Here is a 25,646-nt window from a genome sequence, read left to right on the forward strand (position 1 = left end):
ATATGCGAAAAAATAAAGTCGCACACATAACGCAACAGATTTCCTAAAGCACCTGCTTATCTTATTAAAAAAACTAATCTCAGCGCTTAGAGATGCCAGAATATGGTAAGAATGCACACATGATAAGTAATGGTGTATTCGCCCAGGAAAATTAAGTCGTCGTGAGTGAATCGATTGGCACAAGCTACCGTACTCTTCATAACGTTTCTAATGCGTAAGTTTGTGATTTGCTCCGTTCTCCGTCGTGCGTCGTTTGTATCCTTCGGGATGTGATAGAACGATACGATCCTTCCACCGTGGTGGCACGCATTGCAGCACTCCACAATAGCCTTTGGTAATCGCTCTCTTCTTTTCTTGAGCTCGCACTTGCAGAATGGTGGAAAGAATTGAAGTATGTGGCCGCTTCTCAATGTGCGCTACGTGGTAACATGTCTGTTTTGTGGTTAACCCGGTTAGCATCGAATCCAGGCGCGGCCTAATATGTGGCGAGCACTCAGTTCAAGTCATGAATAAAAGGCCCACTCATCAGACTGCTAAAAAAACGTGTTTATTCATCACGAACCGCAAAACCATAAAAATGTAAGCAGAAACATTGCTGCAAGTGTTGTCTCTTAGTGGCCCCTTCACGGATTCACAAAAGAGAAATTCGGCAGATCCCACGTACGTTGGGAATCCATGTTGTACAAAGCAGGTGACTGTGTTGTTATTTTAGGGGCTTAGCTCCTTAAAGCGGCACTCGTTCGTCCGTCGTCGAAGTCGTAGTGCGTAACCAGTCTTACGTTTTGACCTGCTAGGTGGAGCTGGTGGGAGATTTCTCCTTTGCGTTGTTTAATAGAAATTTGCAGCGTGCGCGTTAACTAAAAGCCGAATTTTCCTGCCTCTCATTCACCCTTAGCAGTCATTCGCATGTACATTGAGCACTATCTGACAAGAAAGGGTTGTTACGTTATACTCGCTGGGCGTAACCTCCTTGGTTTTAGAAATGTTTAGCGAGCGTTGGGCCGCAGTGCCATGAATACAGAGAACTAGCATATACCATGAACTCGAGGTGGTAAAAGGTGGGAAGTAGACACGAAGCGCAAGCTGTAAGCAAGTGTGCATGTGCGACCTCTCGTTTAGTCCTTGGAATGTCCGCTGGATGGGGGTGCTTCTATATGCAGAATATATGATGAAATGTTGCGAGATGGTGGCACTTGGAATGTTGACTAGATGGACTAACAGGCACATAGACAGATGCATGGACGAACGCACGGATGGCTGCACGGACGGATGAACGCACAAATGGACGCAGGAGCGGACATGGACGAACGCAGATACGAATGCACGAACAGACGCACGCACGGCTGGGCGGATGGACGCACGGACGGTCACACAAACGGATGCATGGACGGACGGAAGCAAGAATGAATGAACGGACAAATTCTTCGCCCCACTCTCCATCATTCACCCCCTGGATATGCCGCCATTTTTTCATTAAGCTATAAGTCACCTAATGAGGCTATGTTGTACGCACACAAATATGATACTGTCACATGTCTACTGCGGCGTAACAATGCGAACAGCAACATGTGTATTAGGTGCCAGAAGCGGTAAGCTGATATGTAGCGCCTGTGCCAGCAAAGACGGTGGTCACGGCTACATAAATGAGCTTCTGTGGATGACGCTTCACTACAATTGTAGTTAACCCGATGTCAAGGCTGTATGATAGGAGTACGTACGTACTGTTATAAGATTGGATAACCAGCACTGCAACAATTGACGAGTGCGACCATAATATTTATTCCATGCGTCCAACGCAATATTGAGGTTCGAAGCTCCGTAAGACCTACCTAGTTGGCGGCACTTACGCCCCACAAAAACCCAAACAGAAACTGAACACCTACACAACAAAAAAATAAGCAATAAGAGTAGACAACCGTCTTTATGCAAAATAAACTATACTACAGCAGATTACATGATCACCCGCACCGTCCGTCTAGCATTCGGTCCATCCAAATGCGTCCAAACCGTTTGCCCACCTATACGCCAGTCCTACAGCATATTTTTCCGTGCATACGTCCAGCTGTCTGCCAGTCCATGCATCCGTTCTTTATACAAGCCGGCAATTTCAAAGTAGACGTTGTGGACCTTATGACCCATAGCTTCACTCACTCGTCCTCATTCACTTCGTGGCCATAGACTGATCTTTCATAACGCTCTCGATTTATAATTACCAATGTCTGTTCTCGCCGTTCATTGTTTGATATAAACAACCAGTCACCTTTAGCGTGCTACGCTAAATACTGTTGATTTTAACCTGACGTGAGGACTGAATCGATGGAGTACATATGCAATGTTCTTAAAATTGGATTGCCATCACTGCATCACAAACTGTCGAAATCACATGGTGGTTTGTGGGCGTGAATCCCCAAATATCAGTCAACTGCATCTCCAATAGATTCTTCTCGAACATAGCAGTCTATTTGAAAAGCAATTGCGGGAACTGGCGTGTCTTTGTGGTAGAATACTTGGTCGCCACGCAGAAAGCTGCAGTTTGATTTCTGCTTGCAACCTGACATTTCGTTTTCTTGACGATCACATGTTAAAACTACTCAAGTGTGTTCTCGCCCTTCCAGGGTAAATAATGAAGTGTCCATCACCTGTGGCACACACCCGCCCATGGGTACGTGCCTCTGTCTCGCAGAAAGTGTTTGACGACGTACGCGACAGCATTTGGCGTTGTTGACATCACGACCAGACAAGTCAGCGCTCTGTTCTCGTCTCTTCTATCCCCTCCTGTTGTTTGCGCTGTCAAGCACTTTCTTAGTATTCGCCAAGTCGTGTTACCGGCCTTCACAAACTCTGGTTTACCCCATGCAAAGGGGGTGATCACGAGAGCACCCACACATAGGCGACTAGATAGATAGATAGATAGATAGATAGATAGATAGATAGATAGATAGATAGATAGATAGATAGATAGATACCAAGAGTTCTTGCCGTACCAAGAAATGCCTCACGTTTAAAATTCGTATTGCTTAAAAAACACCCCAAATCAAACAACAAAAGCCTCCGTAAACCACTCACACCCAAACAGCTTATGTTGTCTAAGACTCGAATGGGTAAGGTAATGAGAGCAATATTATTAGCGCAACAATAAATTATAAATTTTCGTTTCATAAAGAAAAATATGAGGTAGGTGGGGAAAATGCGTCATGGTTCACATAATAATGACAATTCATTCTTGGTTTCATTTTTGTTTTTTATACGGGATCCCAGCATACCTGTGAAGACACGAGACGGGCAGTATTACCGAGCTCATCCGTTATATTAGAAAACCAGTGAAAAGAGTGTCGAATAGTTCTATTAGAACCATTCAATTTTGAAAGGGCGCAAGAGAGCAAAACAATATCTGACGTATTGGCAAGCACAACTTCACAATCCGAAAATACCACTATTACCACAATACGATGCTTCGTAAGAGAGAAAACGCGCGAAAATAAATTGTAAGTAGACAAGCCACTTCAAGATTGCCGCACGATACAACGTGACGTCATAGATTATCAAGGCGTCTACCAGCTCCTGCACTGCGGTCGGTTCTACGTAGCTTATAATCGACAGAAACGTGCTACATTCTGGTCTGTGGGTGCCATAGACTTTGCATAGGTACAAATTTTCACTAACCGTCATCGAATCAACCTAGCGTAAATACAAAAAAATTTGTTTTGAATATTTCGACGCCACGCACTGAAATTTCGGCAAGAAATTTACAAATGAATCTTCCACCTTGATTTTTTCAGCGAATAATGAATTTTATATATTGAAACATATGACAATACAATGCTCATAGTGCAGTTTAGTTATCTTACCCAAGTAGTTGTTTCTGTTTAGTGTCCCTAAAACCAACCCCGTAAAATCTCAGTTCCAAGCTTTTTCATACATCTAATTAGGTGATTCTTGCCTACCCCAAGTTATCAATCAGTACTACCTAATCGACATGGGTAACTACATAATATTCTTTGACTGAAAGTTAGCGCGTAATTTGTAATTGACTCATGATATTACTGTTGCTAAAGAGCTTCTCTCGGTAAAGGCTGTAATTTTTTTTCTCGTTTACTTTGTTTTTAGGTTCACCCTATGTTGTTATTTTACTTTGCATTTATATATTATTATATTGTTGCCATTTGTGAAAGGTTTATCAGAGCGCAGATAATGAAAGAAGAAGTGAAAAAAATTACATGCACTCAGGAGACTGCTTCAACTGCATTGTATTCATATCGTTTTGCTTTCTTTTTTGAAGCAGTTTCAAGCAATGTCATGGCTCAGTGACAGAAGGTGTTCTCTTACACTGGTGGTCTGGGTTTGATTTTCAGACAAATAGAAGTTTTTCGTACTTCAATTTATTTGAACCTTTCTTCACCTTTTTTATCACGAACAAAATGGCATATTTAGCTCTCAACCAATGAGGCCAATCATGACGCGGACAACGACAACGCAGCATCTGGAAAAATAGCATGTTGCATTAAATCTGAATTGAAACTTGTGAGTCAGTGCTTGTTGGTCTTCATCCCTTCTGTTTTGGTTGGTTTTCTGCACACTGAAAAAATTTCAAAGTTAATTAGCTACCAACTGAGTTTCTTATACTCTTTCATATTCATGTGTATTCATGTGTATTCATGTGTATTCATGTGTATTACCGTCTGAAGAAACACCTGTCTATTCTCCTCTTTTCAGTACATTAAAAATGGGGATGTTGTTGTTGGTGATGATGTTGTTGGGGTTGTTGACTTCTGCACATCGCTCACGCCAAATGAATGGGATGGGCGAATTACTAGGGGAATCCTTCCAATAGTTTTCGCATTTGTTGTGTAAATTGGAAAATTCGCATCAGTGTGAAGAGATTGTTTTATTTTGTTTGCCCCTTATTGATGCTACGTCTATTTTTCGTATGCACGGTACCTGTACATTTGTTATTTACCTACCTCGTAGTTGTTATGATGATTAGAAAAAAAGAACGTAAGTCGGTATAATAGCGGATGCACTTGGGCCTCGAAAACAAACTAACACCTACAGTGACAGGAAAAACCGAACATTAAAAGTAATAATCTTTCTTCACAAATGGTGCCGCTGCACTTTTCGTGGCCGATCCCATGTTGTGAGGTGTGTGATTCTTCAAGAAAACAACAACAATTGTGGGCAATGGATTGATATGAGAGTTTTAACGTCTCTAAACCACCATATGATTATGAGAGACGCCGTAGTGGAGGGCTCCAGGAATTTCGACCGTCTGCAGTTCTTTACCGTGGCCCGAAATACAAGCACATGGGCCTACAGCGTTTTAGCCTCCATTCAAAATGCAGCCGCTGCAGCCGGGATTTGATCCCTCTACCTGCATGTCAGCAGCTGAGTTCTTGAGCCATTAGACCACCTCGGCGGGTCGAAACACAATGGTGAACAAGGTTTTCGTCCTTCAGTAATATGATTGTCGGGAAACACGTCCGCTTTTATGCCCCCTTGAAAAAAGATTTCACAGTTGTCGTTGGATATCGATCGCCTTCAGACGCCTCGGGAATGTAATCTGACTCACCAAATCAGCAACCCTAAAAAACGTTGAACTGCATTCTGGCCACACCTGTATGCAGCAATCATGCGTCTCAAAAGGACAGCACGTGTCAGGCATTATTGCCACTTGTGTGACAAAAAGAGAGTATGTGTGACAAAGATTTCCACCTTTGCGGCGAAGCTGTGCACTTTTTTGTTTGTCAATTTTCAAATAAGGTTTATTAATACATTTTTCGCAAGGGGATTATGTGAATTGCGATTTTAATATTAGAATGATGTAGTGCAATATTAATAAAACATTTTCTTATGGGTGTGGGAGCGCTTATGAAGCGAGTAGTAGAACTGCAAACTTGTATGCTGGCGCATTTCTGTGAATGACACCTTCCTGCTTAAAAATTCGCCAGCACAGGCTTGGTTTTCGCCGTATAGGCGAAAGGCGAGGCCTCGCACTTCACGTCAACGCCTAAAGCTTCTTCGTAGTAGTGTATCTCGCTTTGTGGCTCGAAATCGTAGCGTTCGATCATAAACGCCTTCGGATACACCCCGGCTTGTTTCAACTGATTCATGATCAGAAAGACCTGCGTAGAAAAAGAAATAAAGAAATGTAACGTCAACAATATCAGTATGGCTCATGCGTTGTTTAGTGCACATGACTTCTGAAAGAAACCACATCACAGCTCCCCGCACATAGAAATATTATGAAAGCTTACCATAATATATAATATATATATATATATATATATATATGACAGAGAGAGAGAGAATAGCAAGAAAGTTCACGGGGTCCGGTACGCACTAGAAAAGCAACACATGGTTGAACTCTCCGTCACAGGAATCGGTAAAACACAAAGTGCAATGTGTCCCTAGAGAAGTAGCTTAGTGTTTACTGTACATTCATACAGAAGAGCTTGCGCAAAGTTATTTGATTTCTAACAGCTACAGCACTGCCTAACTTTGACGCTTCCTCGTTGCCGCTTAGTCATACATCATCTCCCCGACGACTAACGTCCAACATTAATGATGAAGCGAACTCTTGTGGTCATAGATGCTTGTAGTATCAGCGGAGCTGGAGAAAACAACGTGACAGCCAGAATGGTGGGGCTGCAACAAACGTGGGCTAAGGCCGCCTACTCACTGCATGTTAGAGTCCCACCTCTGCCCGACGAGAGGGAAACCAACGCGCGTTGTGTTCCGCATTGGCCGGCCGCGATTGTTCGCGGTGCGAGCGTACGAGGGGAACGCGGAGTTCAAGCCAGACGAAGGCAGCGGGCGTCACCGAACTGTTTGGTATTGATAGACGCTATGAGCGACGCCGACAGCTAGGATAAGGTCGCCACCTGAGGGTGTGTTAAGGAGTTTGCGAAATTGCGCGTCGCCTATTGAAAGCTCGCCGAATGGGACGGACGCTTAGAAATACCGCGTTGCAGGAACAAATGGCGGATACCGCTGTCATGATGCATTACTTATACACTTTACCGAGAACGTTGTCAGAAGACAGTGGTAGGTATAAAAGGTGTATTTTTTAAAGTATGCAAATTGTGGTCTATGTCCTGCATAGAATTTCGAAGAAAAAGCTACCAATTGATGTCTACGGTATTTCTTTTCTGCCTGATCAAGGAAATTGTGACAGGTCTTCATAGTCTATGGAGGTCTCGCATGAATGAGCCCGGAGTTCAATCGGTTAATGCCCATTTTGTTGAACAGGTGACGAAGCTAAGAGAGGTGCTGGAGCACCAGGGGGCCTGCGATGAAATGCTAAGTATAAAAGACTTATTGGAAGAGTTAAAGGTGCATAAGTAAATACAGTCAGGCTTACACATGCTGGTGGGTGATTTATGGCAAATTTATATATGTATAAAATGTAATGACAATGCAATGAAGTAAAAATTGTAATCGTGGGCTAGTGGATAGCGTACCCGGAAAATATTATCGCGCACTCAAAAATCATGCGTTCGAATCCCATTCAAGGAACTTTTTTTTGTTTTTCATCTGATCGTGCATATTTTTTCGACTTCAATTTGGTAACAAAAATGCATTCCTGAAAATGTGGTATTCTCCGGCATAGAACATTTTCGTGTTAAAAAAACAAGCGTGTACACGCCCGAGAGAGCGATACTTTTATGCTTGTCCTTTGAAAGGTGGCATGGCCTTCGTCAGAAAATAAACAGTGCACAAGCGTACTCCAATTTTGAGGGCTGTTGAAATTGCACAAATGGACAGATAGGTGATTAAGAAATACGTCAGCAGTCCTAAAAGAAGATTCAAAGCATATTTTTATGCCAGCATTGAGCAACAACATCGCTGTCGAAAACTCAGTGTATGAGCACGTAGCCTGCGCAGGCAGGGCAAGGGTTTAACGCAGTAAAACACTGCTTAAACAGTGAAATGTACACGCAAAAATAAAAAAATCAGTGTTACAAAAAAAGTGACCTGCCTAAGCATTCGCAGTGCTGGAGTGACTTTTAGCATGGCAGATGCTTGGTCATCTCACCTACAACAATGCTCTGACGGAATGATGATTACACGAGATCGCTCCCCCCCCCCCAAAAAAAAAATTTAAAAAACTGGCCATGACGCATTTTTATCTTAACACCGCAAACATTTATTATCGAGTCACAAACGCCGAAACGTTCCGAAGGGCTGACAACATCGAGGTATACAGCAGCCATGCTGACGTTGCAGAGGTGCGCGAATTGAATGAATCCTGTCAGTCAAGTTGTTTACAATGTTACTTTAATATTGCAATAGATACGGACATAGCACAATACAAATGGCGTGTCTTGTGGTGTACAGATGATCATGGCGTTCACCTGCACACCTTTGCCATTTCTGTACAATACGATGTGTACAGATTCCGTCAAGAAGTTGTCAGGCTGCGCTGAAGTAAGATTACCCTCGAACGTATGACGACCCGTATACCCGCGCTTAGTTGGACTAGTAGCTTCTGTATGATGACGATGTGGGTGTGCATTGAAAACGCGAACTGAGAAGAGACGGGACACGTGCTCTGCATGTCCTCTCTCTCTCTGTCTGCGTCTTCAAGGCGCACCCACAACATCGACACCCCTGTACAGTTGATCCATTGAGTTGTATGTGCATTTTTTATATCTATAGCCTTTTGAATCTTACTGAAGGTGCCGTGTTGCATGCAACGCTAGAATGATATTTTCTTGCTATGACTTACTTTGTCGGGAAAGGTGTTCTCCAATTCAAAAAACACATCCTCCGAGAGAGTGTCATATCTCCTGTAATGTCTTGTCATAACCGACCAGTACCCGCCTTGGAGATAGCCCGGATGTATGGCGCAAATCTGCGGAAAGCATGTTGGCAACAGTTCTTCTAAGTTCCCCATTTTTTATTTCCTAAAAGTTACTTCAATATGTCTCTTCTGGTTCTTCAACTGCCCATAAAAGTGGTAAACCACTTTTATGGACAACCAGCGAGACTTTATGCGATGTAATTAGCATTATGACACCACTAACGTAACTGGAAGGAACAAATTATGATTTTGGGAATTCAAGTAATTGCAGTATCAAAAGAACGTAACCCTGATTATAACTGTTCGTAAATTATTACGCGTTATTAACTGCTAGTTGTGTGTTACACGCTGTGCCTTTTTAAATCTCACAGGTTAACTTTTAGCTGGAAAAGCTGTCCGAATTCAATTACTACTTTTTTATGAGCAATCCCACATGACAAGCATTACTGGCAAGTTAAGCAATCACCTGTCACACAGCTTTAAGCATTCGTATTTCTTGCGAACGACAATTGCTTGTCCCTAACAGTAGAATGGTACCACCTGATCAATGAACATGTTCTGACAGGTTGGCCAAAACGTTTTATATTCGCTCACTTATTTGGAGCACATTAAGGAATTATTTCTGGCCCCGAATTCGTCACCTCGCTCTGGTTTAGCCTGCATTTACTGTATTTATGTGCTTCCGTATACCCCTGAACAATCATTTCACGGCATCTCCCGTCTTTGTGCCACTGTGTCTCTGAAGCCAGTGAAAGTTGTGGCTTTATAGAAAGACATACTGAGAGTATGCTCATGCGATATACCATATTACATAAGCATGACTGCAAATTGCTCTATAGGTGCCCCAGCAAAGCATCACTGCGAAGAGCGAACAACCACAGTTGCGTGTCTTTGTAGTTTTTGGGGAGCACCATGCACATGACAGAGGGGACACTGCCTAACTGTGGAGTCTTTAAGTTTAGGTAGTTAATAAAGATCGGCCTAAAACCAACTTTTCTTGTGTGCATTGAGAGAGACAAGCAGTGAATGTGCCCATAGATGGTAGAAGTGTCTAACTGTTTTGCGCTGAGTATCACACCAACAGAATGACAAAAATCACAACTTTACCACATAGGCGAAGCAAGAAACGCGATTACAACAAATTGGAACGTCAAACGTAGAATGGAAAGCAGATTGAAACGTGTTCCGCGTTTCTCACACAGAAATGACGCACGAAACGCACTCACAGGTACGGATGCACGTTTACTCTGAACGTCATCAGAATGAGCGGGTCAGATGTTAATTCGCTGTGTCTGAAAAGCGTGCGCTTTTCGCAAATGGAGACTGCGATGATTGCAGTGACCTTTGTGCGCCCGGTAACTACAGCAGAACCGTTCCAGGTAAAGCCCGAGGCCAGCCAAAGCGTACGATCCTCCCCTCCTCCCCACCACGAGATAAGGGCGCGTGAGCATAGAGTTAAGGGCGAGCGAGGCAGCGCCGCGCCCCTTCTCTTCGCGTTGCAAAGTACACGTGGGAGATTAGAGCTATTAGAGCGCGTGTCGCCGTGCGATGTGGCGTCGGGTGCTCAGTGCGCCATCTTGCTGGTAATGCTGAAAACACCTGCCCCCCCCCCCCGAGATGCCCACCAAAAGCGGTTTGTGGTATATATAAGTAGCTTGCCGTTTGAACGGTGATGAGCGTTTGCCTCCGTGGCTTAGTGGTTAACACCTCCCTTTCAAGACACTGCGGTCCCACGTTCGATTCCGCATGCCGGAGTCTTCTTCTGGGTTTTTCTTTCCTACATCTTTATATATATACTTACGTAGACATATATGGAGAGTGACGGCGACGCTGACGGCAAAATCTAGCCGAGAGTGTTCATATAATTGCTATCACAATAAGAAAGAACAACCATTACGTTGGCAAGTACAGCTCTAAACAAGAAGAGAAGCATGGCTCAAAATAAATCCGTCTAAAGTAGTTAGCCCACTCAAAATAATTTATTATGCTGAATGCTGCAGAAAGTTGGATCCTCTGCACCTCCATTCATGCAATTACATTAAGACTAATCATTGAACAAAAATGAGTTGTTGATTCTTTGATTCTCCAGAAGTGTACCTGATGGCACTGCCCTCATAAGTGCCGAGTTTTTTCCTCGGGATGACGACGCTGGTGATGAAGTGGCTGTGTGATTTAATTTATCGATAGTTCAACCCTCCCGTTGCGCGTTGCGAGTCTCCTAGGTAGCCTAAGTAACAGCGCCACAACTACAGATAGTAATTGTTTACGGGAAAGGCGCTTTACCTTTCATAAATCTGAATATATGTTCTCTTTTACCTTTTGTGCGACGAACTGGTCGTGTGAATTTTCCCTTTATGAACCCTTATTTCACGTGGCAGGAAAAAGCACAAACAATTTTCCAAATAAGTAATCACTTCTAAATATTCGTAACCAGGAGTGGCGTCACCTTCTAGTATTACATTGAAAAAAAAAAGAAATTTGTTAGTTCCTAAATACTCAGGGCCAGTGCCAAGCGAGAGACATGCCACCTATCATGTCATCTGCCATTACTTTTGATGGTGCCTTCAGTCTCTGGTCGTGTAGAATCTCCTGTGGTGAATGCGCTTATATCTTTATGCCATAAGACTATTCATGGTCTCCCAGTGAAGCTATAGTGAAATGAGATAACAGAGTAGTGGAAAGCCGACTCACATGCGTAATATTTAGAGGTATTTCGGTGCAGTTGCTCTTACTCAAAAACCTTACAACAGTATCTTTGGGGCACTTCCTTGCCATCAGAGACATAGATATCACTAAAGAACCGGCAACTCGTGCAGTGGATCTTCGAGCCAATTCTCTGTTCACGATGGAGTACTGCAAGGGAAAGCGATTGTTACGAATTGAACTGAATACATCTAAATCAGAAATATGAGAGACATATAGAACTTTGCGCCCAAGTAACACTGCATGCATTGTCATATACGAAATATGAATGAAATCCCACCCCGTAAGTTTCTTTGATGTTTTGGAATTTCATGTGGCTGTGTGTGTGTGTGTGACTACCTTGTTTGTATGGATGAACAGAAAAGGACGTGTGGCAGCCCTTGAAGCCGTGACTTGTTCACTCATTTCCTCTTTAGCCACCCTTCTCTGTTTCATCGTGCGGATGTCGCTTGGTTCGTGTCTTGGGACAGTTACACCATCTATGGTTGTATCTGAGAACATGAGCGTGTCATGCGACACGCATACTCGTTTTTCACCCGGCACTGCTATAGGAAAGTTCTGCTGTCAAAAAAGGAAGGTAGCACAACGTGGAGTGATGGGTGTGTAAGGACGACGAGTGGCTGCGCACTTGGCACCATGAAAGTTGCTTGGACCGTTGGGAGCTTTTACGCCAATCCTGTCACGGGGCAGTGCCGCATATTTTCCGCAGACACAGGCGCTGTTACCTGTGGCAAAAATTTTTCTACATTGTGTTTATTGTTGATCATGAACCAATGCTTAAACGCAAACCACCACTCTCATCAAAAGGCAACCACGACAAGGAAAGCTGGCTGATCATGCTTACTGTTTTTGTGACTGATAATCCGTGCTATTTGCGCATGTTATCATACCTACGTCAGTTGAAATATGGACTCATTAGGAATTTTCCATCAGGTGTTCGCTAAACTTAAGGTATAAGTATAGAAAACAACTAATATGCTTGGTAAAATGGGAGAGCGGCTCAACAGTGCTTTTAGGTGCGTCGTTTTGCTGTTCGGAAATATCGCATCTCGTTGAGGACAAAAGCTCGCGTGGTTGTTTTCTTCATTGCTTGAGTAATTAAAGCATTCGAGAAAAAGAGTGTTACCTCATTCATAATGCTCTCAAGGCTCTCTTGTTTGGCGCATTGGACAAGAAGCTGTGGGAAGGTGCAAAAGCAGTGGGTGCTCCAACAAAAAGCTGGTATGGTTTTCTCGACGAAGAAAATGGTGTGGACGGCGTATACGGCACTTAGTGCTTCAATTTTGTACAATTAATTTTACAGAGAACAAAGTAAAATTTAAATATTCAAGCCCATAAACTGGCGTTTAAATCAAAAGTTCATGGTAAGTGCATAAGCCCTCGCTGCCACCGTAATACTGCCCTGTGGGGCCACGCAGGGTGTAAGATCAGCAAATAGCAATATAAGGCTAACGAGGCATACAAATTATGTCTTTTAAATTTTGAATGCGCTAGAGAACTGGCATTTGATCAAAGCGTAGTGAACGTCAGCCTATCACAATAGGGAAGAAGTTTCCTCCAGGAAGCACTTGTTTCTTGTTCTCTCGATAGCGTAGCGTGGTAACAATTCTCATTGAATCATCTGAAAACGACTTTCACTATACATTGTGATGCAAAATAGCTTCACCGTGGGCTGTTGCTAAAAGATATGTAAGCTATCAAATAAAGCGAGTTTATTTACCATAAGAATTTTTTCTCAACGAAAACATATGAAGGCGATGACAAATCTGTAGTCAAACACAAGCCATCTGTGCAATGTAGCAAAGCAAAATACAGAACAAAGAAAATTGCGCTACAAATTTTTAGGACCTCACCAAGTTTTCTTCTTTCAGCTTCTTAGAATAGAAGTTATCAAAATAAAGGTGGGTGAATGTGCGGCTTATTCCCGACAATCGGTACACGAATGTAATGGACGGCTTCCTGGGAATAAAAGACTCAAATTAGCAAAGTGTACACTTGCGGAACATTGAAGCGACAATTCACTCTGCATAAGGTTAGAGGTCATGTGAGAAAGAACTAAACTTGCAAAAAGAAATATAGACAACGTGTCCTTGTTTCAAGTTGCTAACTATAAGCAATATTACACTCCAAAACTGTGGAAGGTATCGCAGGAGTAAAAAGGCCATGTTACTCTTCAAAGTATTCTACTCTCGTAAAACATCAAATAGAGTGAAGTTCATTTTCACTCTACCTAAAACGAGAGAGTAAAACAGCTCTCTACTCTTCCGCTCTTTCAGAGAGTGAAATGCCCATATACTCTTCAGGCATGAGAGAGTAAAACGTGCGTATACTTCTTCCCTTGATTACTTTTAAATGCGTCGGCACACTCTGAGTGGTTAGCATTAGCTAATAACCGCACATATAGTATATGCAGTAAAACGTACTGCATTTGTTTGTTCAGGCGTTAGAGAGGATTAACAAAAGAGCAGTGTTTTCAGCGCACACAATAGAAGGCACTAGGAACTCCTAATATACACGTTTCTGGCTTTGCATCTGTGTAGTGAAATAAGCGAATACTATCGCATTCAATTGGTCACGATCGAAAGTCAACGCAAACGGCTGTGACATTTTCTTTATATTATTATTCATGTTTTCGGCCATCACACACGAGCGATGGGGCCGTGAGCCTAACTTACGGTACGTAAGCCTAACTTACGGTACGGCTAATGAATTATTAATGACCGAAAATATGTCCAAGGAGCTGAACAAAAACTAAGTTGTATACTGTACACAAGTGCGATGTTTTGTACTAAGAAATGACTAACTACTTAGCGAGTCAGCAAAAATGACGTTCATACACCTGGTTGCCCTAATATTTCCTTTTCTCCTTTAAAAACATGTCAGATAGACGTTTTAATCTCACGAAGCACCAAACAGACGCAGTAAACACATCAGCTACTGTGCGGCTGGTATTGAGAAGCACGGAGACACTCAAATTTATGCGCCTAAACAAGAAAATGTAGACATGTCACCAACATTACTTATGACAAAAAGAACTAAACCATTAGAGGCCTGTCAGTGTGGTGTAGTGGTTAGCGTGTGGGAATCGCAGTTCGCAGTGCGCCTAGAGGTGAAAGGTTCGAGTCCAACTCAGTCATGTTTTTTCATGTATTTTTTCTCGTAGTGCTCGTATTTAGCTTTCTTCACAATCCCCGCGCGCGGAGATCAGTCAAAAACAATTAAAAAGCCCAATTTCGGCCCAATTTCGGCCCAAGTTCTGCTATTTTTTTTTCGTGAGCTGTACTGCTACTCTCTTTGTTGGGGTCATGCTATTCTGATTCGGGCAGCGTTATGTTACTCTGTTGAGGGGGAGCACTTTGACACGTTTGGGGGAATCACTGTACTCTGTCACAACAAGAGGTGATTTACTTTGGAAAAGAGCGTGAACTATGGGACAAGAAAGTACTCTCTCAAAAAGAGTGCCCAGCACTCTCTTATTTTTAGAGTGTTAGGGTCTTAAAGCGTAAAAATAGTAGAGTTACACCGTAACGGTCACGAAACAAGCTCGATAGAAACATATTGGAATGTTCTAAATAGTAACAATAGAACACGACTTTTTTTACGATAACATCGCATGTATTGCACCAAACACTCTTTCAAGAGCGTATGACTTCTCCAGCAATTGAAGTAGTCTTCGTCCTATCTGTCAGCTGAGAGCAACGTAAGCCATGAAAGCACAGTATCTTCATCGGCAGACACCATCAACTGTATATTGTTAAGAGCAGGGTGGTACTATATTTATTCACAGGTTGAGCTTCAAGGTCAACTAGTCATGGCATGACTCGGCTATACAAGCTCAAGTCTCCTACTCCTTCCTCGGCTCACACCCATCGCATTGCCTGGTTCGAGGACGAAACTCACAGGGTGAGTCCGGATCACGGACAATGTTTAGGGTGAAACTGCTGAATACGAGAATCACGTACAATTTGGGTCAGGCTTTACCGACAGCCAGCTGATGTCAACAATGCGACCACGTGCATAAAATCGCTCAAGTGATGAACAATCATCAATGGACCCACGTACTGCGATAAAAACTTACCGCATAGACGCCTTTAACGTTGCGGGTTCTCAGAACTACGCACAGTATCCTTTGCGGTATGTGACCGAATGATGGAGACTGTCGTAGAGTTGTTACGATCAGTGCTTCAATGCCACAGGAGTAAGCCGAGCAATACGTCGGCCTTCTGTGACAACACACAGCGTCTTACAGAGGGACTACGGAAGAAGAACGGTAGTATTGTGTTGATTCAGTTTAACGGTGGACGTGCGTAAAGTAGGAAAACAATGTCAGTTATTATTGCCGTCATGCTATGCAATGTTTGTAAGCACATGTGATGAAAACTCCATCCTAGCTTTTGTGGTCGGAAAATGCGTACATGGCCGACACGTTGATTTTAGCACAGTTCGTACGTTCTACGAGCACATTGGTCTAAGATAAGTAAGACGGCGAATGGCAAAACTGCGGACTGCCCAGATGAAGCATTTCTTCAACGGCATCCCCAACGACCAGACTGCCACACTCACTGATGATCAAGCGAGGAGTCCGTGTCGAAGAATGATAACTATATGCAAAAACATTACAACGCATGTCGCTGTCGAAAGATAATATTGCCGCCGTTTCTGCGTGGCACGTCAGGCGGCCGACGTGTGCTATCACCCATCAATAGTCACTGGATGATCGTGCCAATAGGCGAAAAGTATCGGTACCCCCATGTTCAAATGGAAAAGGGGGTGTTGGCGAGGACCTGTTGGAGTAGTCGAAGCACGCTTGCAGCCTCGGCAGTGTTCACTACTTAGAACATATTGCTTGACTGTGTCTTACATTCTCGAGCAGTAAAAGTGCCACTGTATCCTGTTCAAAGCTCTGATGAACCTCTGACAACCAGTGGTCGCATCGTCATGTACGGCTCTATAAGCACGTGTGATCACACACTCTGTGGCACGACTCGCACCGTGCACCTTTAGCCCAAATATTTAGTGTCGTAGAGCAGGCAGTGATGGGCAAAGACAGCAGCTGGTGGCTTCGGGACGCCATGCAGTGACAAATAAAAATTTTAAGGTGGTACCAGTTCCTTGTTCTTCCTTGAAAGACACCGAGTGTGAGAATGTGTAAGGCATGAGAATAAAGTAGTGATAAGAAATCACAGCATATCCATGGAGTGAATGATGACTGGGTGAAGCATGCGTCCGTTCGTCCGTCTGCCTGTCTGTCTGTGTGTCTGTCTGTGTGTCTGTGTGTCTGTCTGTCTGTCTTTCCATCCGTCCGTCCCATGGTACGTCTGTGTGTCTGTCCATCCGTTCATCTGGTCGTCCGTCTGTCTGTTCGTCTGCCCGTTCGTATCTATCTATCTATCTATCTATCTATCTATCTATCTATCTATCTATCTATCTATCTATCTATCTATCTATCTATCTATCTATCTATCTATCTATCTATCTATCTATCTATCTATCTATCTATCTATCTATCTATCTATCTATCTATCTATCTATCTATCTATCTATCTATCTATCTATCTGTTTGTCCGTCTTGTTGGTTACGCGTGACGCGTGGCAGGATTAGACTAAGAGGAGCTTAGCCCTTAAAAAGGCCACAGCTTTCCCGCAAAGATGAAGCAATGAATGCGATAGCAACAAATTGGAAGGTCACGTGCAGAATAGAAAGCAGATCGAAACGTGCCCGACGTTTCTCACGCTCAAATGACGCAAGAAACGTATTTACAGCTACAGATGAACGCGAATAAGCATCCCAGTTGTTACTTCGCTGTGTCTGAAACGCGCACCTTTTTCAAAAATGGAGGCTGTGAAACGATTGTAGCGACCTTTGTGCGCCAGGTAACTACAAAAGAATGATTCCAGTGAAAGCCCAAGGTTTTGTTAAGTGGTTAGACGCACCAATCATGTTTCGGAAGTGCGCGTTGTGGACACACTTCAAATATACAAATTGGATCGGCTAAAGAATGACCTACCAAATCAACGAGCTAGCGCCCTATTATACGAAATTGTTTTTCGAGAGCTCCACTCGCGGATATAAACCTTCACCTTCAATAACAAATATACGTGTCAAAAATGACACGTATATGTGCTTCCATGTGTCGCGTGACGGATGACGCAGATGATGCAATTAGTGTTCAGCGAAACTGCGTTGGGCACCGTGAGGAAGCGGAACGACAACGAACGCCTAGCAGGTCAGTGACGGTTAGGCAGTGCTTCTTCTTGTGACAACAGATGACGCTGTTGAGTCCAGCAAGACGCATTGAAGACCGTGTTCACATACGTAGTTTCGTGTTGTGTGTGTACAGTAACAACTTGCATGTGCGTATTAAAGCACCTTTTCTGTTCCGCTTCGTATACTTTCCCCCAGCACTGCATGCAATCTCAATGTAACAGCAACCGCATTCAAGTGTCACTTGCATCGTGTTCAGAGTCACCACGGTTGCATAATGCTTACGCCGGTGAGTTTCACGTGGAACACGGACACAGTGGCTGGACGCTGCGTCAGCCACGTGGCGCAATGCAACCATAAAGGGTGCACGACCAGTCGTGTTGTCTGTACAGTTGGCGAATTAATGACGTGAAAACACTCGCCGTTGTCAGTGCATCTAGCACGCGTTCGCTTGTATTTGCTTCGTTGTCGGTGAGCTGTTACTCGCTTTAATACTCGGACGAAATGATTTCGCTGAAGGTGTCGCACTGACCCAGAGTGTTGCGCCCCGTTTCATTAGTTTTGGATCGTCACGACACGTGCGCTGCGCAGCTCCCGAGCCAGAGAGACAGTCATGCCTTCTGCTTTACATTCGGATGTACGCAAGAGAGAAGAATTTGCCCAGTCAATATGGCTGACTTCCGGCTTCATTGCGGCTTCACAAAAAGTGGCGTCAGGGCCTCTCCTACTTTTCCTTCCTCCGTGATTTCACAGCACAGCGCGCACGGAAGGACTAGTTCATATTCTTCAATACAGATGCGCTGTGCCCCAAGGAGTCCACGCCTCCAGAGCAAAGATGGCAGTGGCGAGCAATTGTAAACAAACAAACACTGCGAGTGGTCTCACGTGACGGCATCTGGCCAACACCGATGCGACGCCGGCTTCGGCGAAGTCGGAAGAGGAGGAAAAAGAGAGGAGTCACGCGAATAACTACATACGTCGCTACTTAGCGAAGTTTTAGAGGAGGTAGGCGACGCGTGCTCATTGCGCCATCTCGCCGGTAATGCTGAAAACACGATAGTTTTCCCCAAGATGCCAATCCCCAGCGGTAAGAGGTAGATATAAATAGGTTTTCGTTTGATTGTTGACGGAGGTGATTTTTCGTGACACAGTGGCTGGCGCCTAGCTTGCACTATATGTTTACTCACAATTCAGATGTTCGACGTTCGATTCCGGGTGCCGGACTTTCTTCTTAAAGTATTTTTATTGCGCTTTCATACATACATATTTACGTACATATACAGTGAATGAAGCTAGGCGACGCCGACGCCGGTGAAAAATGCAGCCGAGAGTGTCGATATAGTTGCTATCACAATAAAATAATTTCGCCACACACCTTCGTTGACAAAGGAAGGCGGAAGACACAGTCTGCATTTGCGCTGCAATGTCCAGGCTTGCACGAGATCCTGAAGTCGAAGAGCTAAACGTGCCACTCTACCAGTTGGGTCTCAGAGTTCCTTAGCCAGCACAGATCATGCTGGTAGGCAAAGATGGCATCCATGGGTATAAAAAACTACCAGGCATCCACGTGTATAAAGTCGAAATTTGTGTACCGTGAAAACAGCTTTCAGGCATTCTTATTTCGTCACGATGCAGTTGCACTCAGCAATTTTTAAAGCGTGACTGGCGCAAGCCACCGCTTTTTAAGCTCCTTTATGACGCTACAATTTTACGGTACCGATGCCACTGCACTCTCTTCCGTCTACGACGGGGCATCAAAATGGCGCAGTATGGGCCTTCACGTTACAAAGAAATTTAGCTAGCGGAACGTGTCACCACGAGCCAAACTCCAACTCAAAGGGACGTCTTTTTGGAGAAGGCGTATTAGGGGATGTTCCATGTCGGCGAACTGTGAAACAGAGTGAAGACCCCAAGAGGCAGCGTGTGTTAACCCCAAGAGGCAGCTCAGTTTCCGCCCTGGCTTAGATTGTTCGAAAGAAGTGATGGCCTCCATCTTTCGTAGATCGGGCCTGATATGTTTTGGTAACCATATAACCCTAGCAATACTCCATTTCACTTAAGTGACATTTTATTGAGTTGTGGATCAAGCCAGCCTTGTCTACGTAATCCAGAACAAGACTTGGATGTCTGTATTGCTGTATTGGATGTCTGTATTGGATGTCTGTATTGCCAAAACTCACGACATCATTGACGTAACACAAACGAGTTTCTCGTATAAGCACATGAAGTATAGTGCCCATAGTTCACTCAAATATGGAAGGCTCATTACACGGACTGTGCGGCATAACATCGAATTCATAGTCTATCGGGTGCCAGAATAGCCGTTTTGTTTCTAACGTTTGCGTGCGCATATGTTTGCCAATACCGTGATGGCAAGTTCAGTGACCAAAAACAGGGAGTGCTATAATCGAATACATAATCGATTATTGGAACCGAATACACATCCTTTTTGCTAACCTTTAACCTGTAACTTGTAACCTGTAATCGACACAGAACTGCCATAATCCGGTCATCTTCCTTATAAGGATCACAGGCGCTACCCACGGGATAAGGATTCTTGTACAACTCCTGTCTGTAACATGTCAGTGATCTGTTCAGCCGTAAGTAGACTCTCTGCTGACGACACGCAGCAAAGCTTTTGCGGGACAGGGTCGGGTGATCTCGTTTCAATTCAGTGATAGGCATGAGAACGCGGTGGTGAATCCTCCTTGTCACCTTGTGTGATATCGAACAGAGATAGATATTTCAGAGGTACAGAAGCCAGGGCATGACACTCATACGAGAGCAGCGACTTGCTAACGATCCCCAGAATCTGATCTCCGGAAGCCCTTTGTCAGGGGTAGGTAGTTTTAGATTGATTCTTCTCGGTAAAAATTGTGATAGAACTGTCAGTGACTTAATCAAACTCAACAAGCTTCATGTCACCCGGGAGAGTAGCAAGGACCAAATAATAATCGACAGGCAAGTCTCAGGCGCCATTCACAGCTGTCACGAGAAAAAGTGGAAATTACGTCTTTTTTTCACGCCACACGCCACAAAGGAAAAAAACTTGCATGTCAAACGATGAAAGGTTGGCAGAAGCATTATTAACGGGAACACGTGATAGCAATCACAGTGCGTTAGGTAATCGTTCAACACAACACAATTGTTTTTTTGTAACTATTGGTCGGCAAAAATAAATAAATGCATGCTATTTAGCGTAATCTCACCTGTGCTACTGATGCCGGACGCACCATATCTCAGAAGGAAGTCAATCCCGACAACTACATCACCAAGCCACCACGGCTGTACCGGAAATTCTGTTCTAAGATCATCTCCGAAGAAAACACTTGCATCAACAATACCAAGGGGAAAAACAATTGCAATATGCATCTTGTCTTTTTCTATATTAACGTAAGCAATCTAGCACAACAAGTGCCGCTCAACAATGCTCACAATAAATTTTTGATGACTTATACTTAGAGGTTCCGCACGTTTTTCTCAACAGAGAACATGCATTATCGCATCGTATTTTTCAGTATGAAGCTCTTTGCTGCCTTTTTCTCTGATACGAATCCTGTCAAAGTTAAGAAAAGTATATATTGGGATGCAGTTTTCTTACATGGCCACATCCTGCATCATGGACCTCAAGACGGAACGTCTTCCAACGAACACATCGTATCTGATAAGGCCGTGGTAGGATTCAGTTTTTGGAACGCTTAACTCGTTGGAGAGTATCTGTAACAAAATGCGTGAGTATAGGTAATCGCTCAATCGAAGTAATGCATTGGAACCTACCAACCAAGTTATCCTACGGTATATGAATCGAAAGTGATATGTTGAACGGAAATTAGGTTGAAATAATATCTCTGGTACTGAAAAGAAAAACATGTATAGCTATCGTTATTATTCAAATATTACTGTCACCAAAGATTATATAAACTAAGTTAACCATTCTTTTCATATTTCTAAAGAATGAGCTCGACATTTCAGTATTATTTATTTTTGAATTGGTGGTGAAGTGATTGACACAGCTTCAGTTATGCTGGTCGCCGATTGCTGGCATCAATTATGTTAAAGAGCACTGGTTGATATGTCAAAGTGGATTAATCAGCATTGTGGACCAGTCGAGGCATACGGCTGACCGCTTACAGCGTTCTTGAATAAAAATCCACTGATTATTGTATATATTGTTACCAATAGCTTTGTTCTTATAATAATCAAAGATCGTGGCAAATAATATTTTAATTACAAGTCATGAATTCTAGGAGTAAATAAAACAGCATAAAAGACAAAGGTTCAGAAAAAATACACTGTTTTACGATGTGTTTACTCATTGCGAACTAAAGCCTAAATCAACTTGAAAGCAAGGCTACGGGACTGGCAGTCGCACCTGTTTCGTTCCATTGGTATGTGTGTTAGGCCTTCGTGCTTCACACGCAGCCGAAGCCACGTAGGAAGAAAAGCGCATTCAGAGGACCTGACGTGCTACATCCGAGGGGTTTCCAGATTCATGGCTGCTTATGCTGATTTTTATTAGCCTACCTAAAGCTTTTGCTTATGAGGTATTGTCGTGCCCACGTATCATATAAAACCTTTTGCTCAAGACATTTTTATTAAATGAGAAGTATTTCTCAGCAAACTTCAGCGACTCTGAGTGTTTATATTTATTTATTCACAATACTGTAAGCCCTGTCGGGCTGTTACAGAGTGGGAACTACATCATACAATGACAATTCTAACTTATCAACAAAAGATTCAACTGTGTCTACATTCTCAAAGAAATCGGCGGCAAGACAGTTCCAGTCGACAATCGTTCTGACAAGAAAAGTGTTTTTAAATGTGTCAATTCTCGGTGTATAGGGCATAATTACGTGTGGGTGATTGGTTCTTGATGAGACTCTTCCTGGGGGACGCAAATAAAGAGAAGGGTTTAAATTGAGCTTATTGTTGTAAAGCTGATATAAAAACTTTAGTCGAGTGATTTTTCGGCGAATGGCAAGTTGAGGAAGTTTAACCTCAGTGAGCAGAGTTGTTATTGACTGCCTCCTCTCATAAACGGAAAAAATAAATCGCGCTGCTAGCCTCTGAACACGCTCCAGTTTATCTATTTGATATTGGTGATGTGGGTCCCAGATCATACTAGCGTATTCTAAGGTAGGCCGAACAATAGTTTTGTACGCCTGAAGTTTAACCTCAGGAGGAGCACCTCTTAATTTACGTCTCAGTAGTCCAAGTTTCCGCTGCGCTGATCCGCAAATATTGTCAATATGTGCATTCCAATTTAGTGTATCTGTAATTGTCATACCAAGATATTTAATTTGGGTGGATCGTTTGATTTGGTTAGTATTCACTGTATAGTCCAACATTAAAGGCGTTTTCTTGTTTGAGACTGTCATGCAGGCAGACTTCTTAGGGTTGATTCCCATATCCCATTTTGCACACCAATTGTGAATAATGTTTAAGGCATCATTTAAACAAGTTTGGTCAGAGACAGTCTTGACGCGTGTAAACAAAAGACAATCGTCGGCAAACAATCGCACTTCAATGTTGGGATGTACACCACTTGCAATGTCATTAATGTACAGCAGAAACAAAATTGGGCCTAAAACCGACCCTTGCGGCACACCAGAAGGAATGGGCAAAAAAGATGAATGTTCGCCGGCTATTTCCACAAAATGTTGACGGTTCGTCAGGTAAGCTTGAATCCACCTAATTATTTGTAAATTAACACCGTAACCATGTAATTTATTTAGAAGTATCGCATGACATACCCTGTCGAAAGCCTTTGATAAATCTAATGAAATAACATCTACTTGTTCTTTCGAATTCATAGCTGCAGCAAAGTGATGAATGGTTTCAAATAACTGTGTCACAGTTGAAAGGCGTCGGCGAAAACCATGTTGTTTGTTGTAAAAGAGGTTGTTATTTCAAAGTACGCAACAAGATGTTTACCAATTATATGCTCTAAAAGTTTACACACTGTACATGTAATGGAAATGGGGCGATAGTTTTCAACCATCAGCTTATCTCCACCTTTGGGCACAGGCACAACCCTTGCTAGCAGCCAATCACTCGGTACAACACCAGTTTCCAATGAGGAGGCAAAAATTTTGACTAAAAATAATGCAACTCATTCGCAATAGCGCTTTAAAAACTCGTTCGGTATTTTATCAGGCCCTGAAGACATCTTGACATCTAATTTTAAAAGCAATTCAATTATACCTTCCTTAGAGATAACAATATCATCTTCACAATGGCTACCATGTTCTTGACTTATCGAGGCCATGTCCGTCGGGCTAGTATATGTACTGTTAAAGAAATTGTTAAAAGCTTCAGCAACTGAAACTGGATCACTGCAAATGTTTCCATTTAAAAGTACACTGGTTGTAGCCGGCTTTGACCCAACCAAGTATCTCTAGAACTTCTGAGGTGAATTTTTCAAATAATCAGCCAACGTTGTTGAAACAAAATGCTTTTTAGCAGTTTTTAACTCCTTCCGCACGTCGGTACTAAGCTTAGCGATGGCAACGGGGTTTCTCGGTCTTTTTTGTCGTGCCCGGCGCAGTCGTCGTTTCAAATGAATTATATGTCGATTAACCCACGGGTTTGTTTTTTGTAAGCATTTCTTTCTTTTCGGCACAAAACGAGATAAGCATTCACTCACAGTAAGTGTAAAGTATTCCCAAAGTTCATGAATGTTATTTCTTCTGGGTATCTTATCAAGAGCAGTTTCTAGTAGATCAAGAATGGATGTGTCATCAGCGCGTTTGAAATTGTAAACCTTCACGATCGGATTCTTTACTACGCCCTTATTCGCAATTTGAACCGTGGCCACGACAATCTTATGGTCAGAGATCCCTTCCTCAATTTCGACTGTGTAATGAAACGTTTCCTCTGACAAAAATACGAGGTCCAGCAAACTCTGGCACTGTCCTTGTATTCGCGTGGGGCAGTCAACTACCTGAATAAGACTGTGTGTTGCCATAGTTTCCAATATGCATTCCGCGTGAGGCTTCTCTAAGGGCCCAGGAATGCGCGCCTCCCAATCTATTCCAGCCAAGTTGAAATCCCCAACCATAATTATCCGGCTTTTGGTACTAGTTAGGGCTGTTAAGTGATCATCTATTTTTTGAATGAATTCAACCGGGCTTCCCGGGGGTCTATAAATAACGCCAATTATTACAGCTATTTCGTCAAGAAATATCTTGCGCCAAACACTTTCGTGGTCATCTAAAAGGGGTAACTGCTCATACTTGATGGAACCTTTAATCAGCAATGCCACACCACCCCCTCTCGTTGCCCTATCTTTACGGATTACGCTGTATGAACTGGGAAATACTTCGTCATTCGTAACGTCTTCGTTTAACCATGTCTCAGTTATGGCAATTAAATGTGGATCATGCTGTAACGATACGCACTCCAATTCTTCAAGCTTGTTTACGACACTTCGGGCGTTTATGTTTAGTAGCTTAATTCTATTGCTCGCCTGCTGTCAGTCCCGATCCCGCGAAGCAGTTCCATTATTACTGCGAATTCTGGCCCGAGCATTCAACTGCTTGTCCCACGTGTACATTGTACCATTAATATCGAGCTTGGTTTACGCCAAGATATCTATCTAGATATCTTAGCGTAAACCAAGATTAGCATGGGAGGGTAAGATGGTTTGACAAGTATGACGTGCTGGTCAAGACATAATTATATGTGACATTGCTGTCGCGTAGGTCTTCAAACACTTCCCACCAGAGAGTGACCCATACCTACAGGCGGGTGTGTGCCACTGAAATGCGGGCATGTGCAACAGGTGATTGACACTATAGTATCTACTCAGATACGACGAGAACACACATGAGCAATTTCGAGAAATGCCCGACATTGATAGCGTCGACCCGACTATGTTATCTATGTGTCAGGGTCCCAGCTGAAATTGAACCAAAGCATTTGGCGTGGCAATGAAGC

The 25,646-nt window shown here is 43.2% G+C and overlaps 1 protein-coding gene across 1 annotated transcript; it reads right to left on the reverse strand.

Moving 5' to 3' along the window:
* Nucleotides 1–5,763: 5,763 nt before the first annotated feature.
* On the reverse strand, nucleotides 5,764–21,422 carry LOC142795463 (uncharacterized). The gene is made up of 5 exons (XM_075886069.1): nucleotides 21,310–21,422; nucleotides 13,357–13,462; nucleotides 11,492–11,653; nucleotides 8,726–8,851; nucleotides 5,764–6,119 (listed from the first exon to the last, which is right to left on the reverse strand). The coding sequence occupies exons 1-5, from the start codon at nucleotides 21,327–21,329 to the stop codon at nucleotides 5,931–5,933; spliced, it is 603 nt and encodes a 200-aa protein (XP_075742184.1). The 5' UTR covers nucleotides 21,330–21,422; the 3' UTR covers nucleotides 5,764–5,930.
* Nucleotides 21,423–25,646: the final 4,224 nt, after the last annotated feature.

The sequence above is a fragment of the Rhipicephalus microplus genome, chromosome 1, assembly GCF_043290135.1.
Source record: "Rhipicephalus microplus isolate Deutch F79 chromosome 1, USDA_Rmic, whole genome shotgun sequence".
Classification (NCBI taxonomy): domain Eukaryota; kingdom Metazoa; phylum Arthropoda; class Arachnida; order Ixodida; family Ixodidae; genus Rhipicephalus; species Rhipicephalus microplus.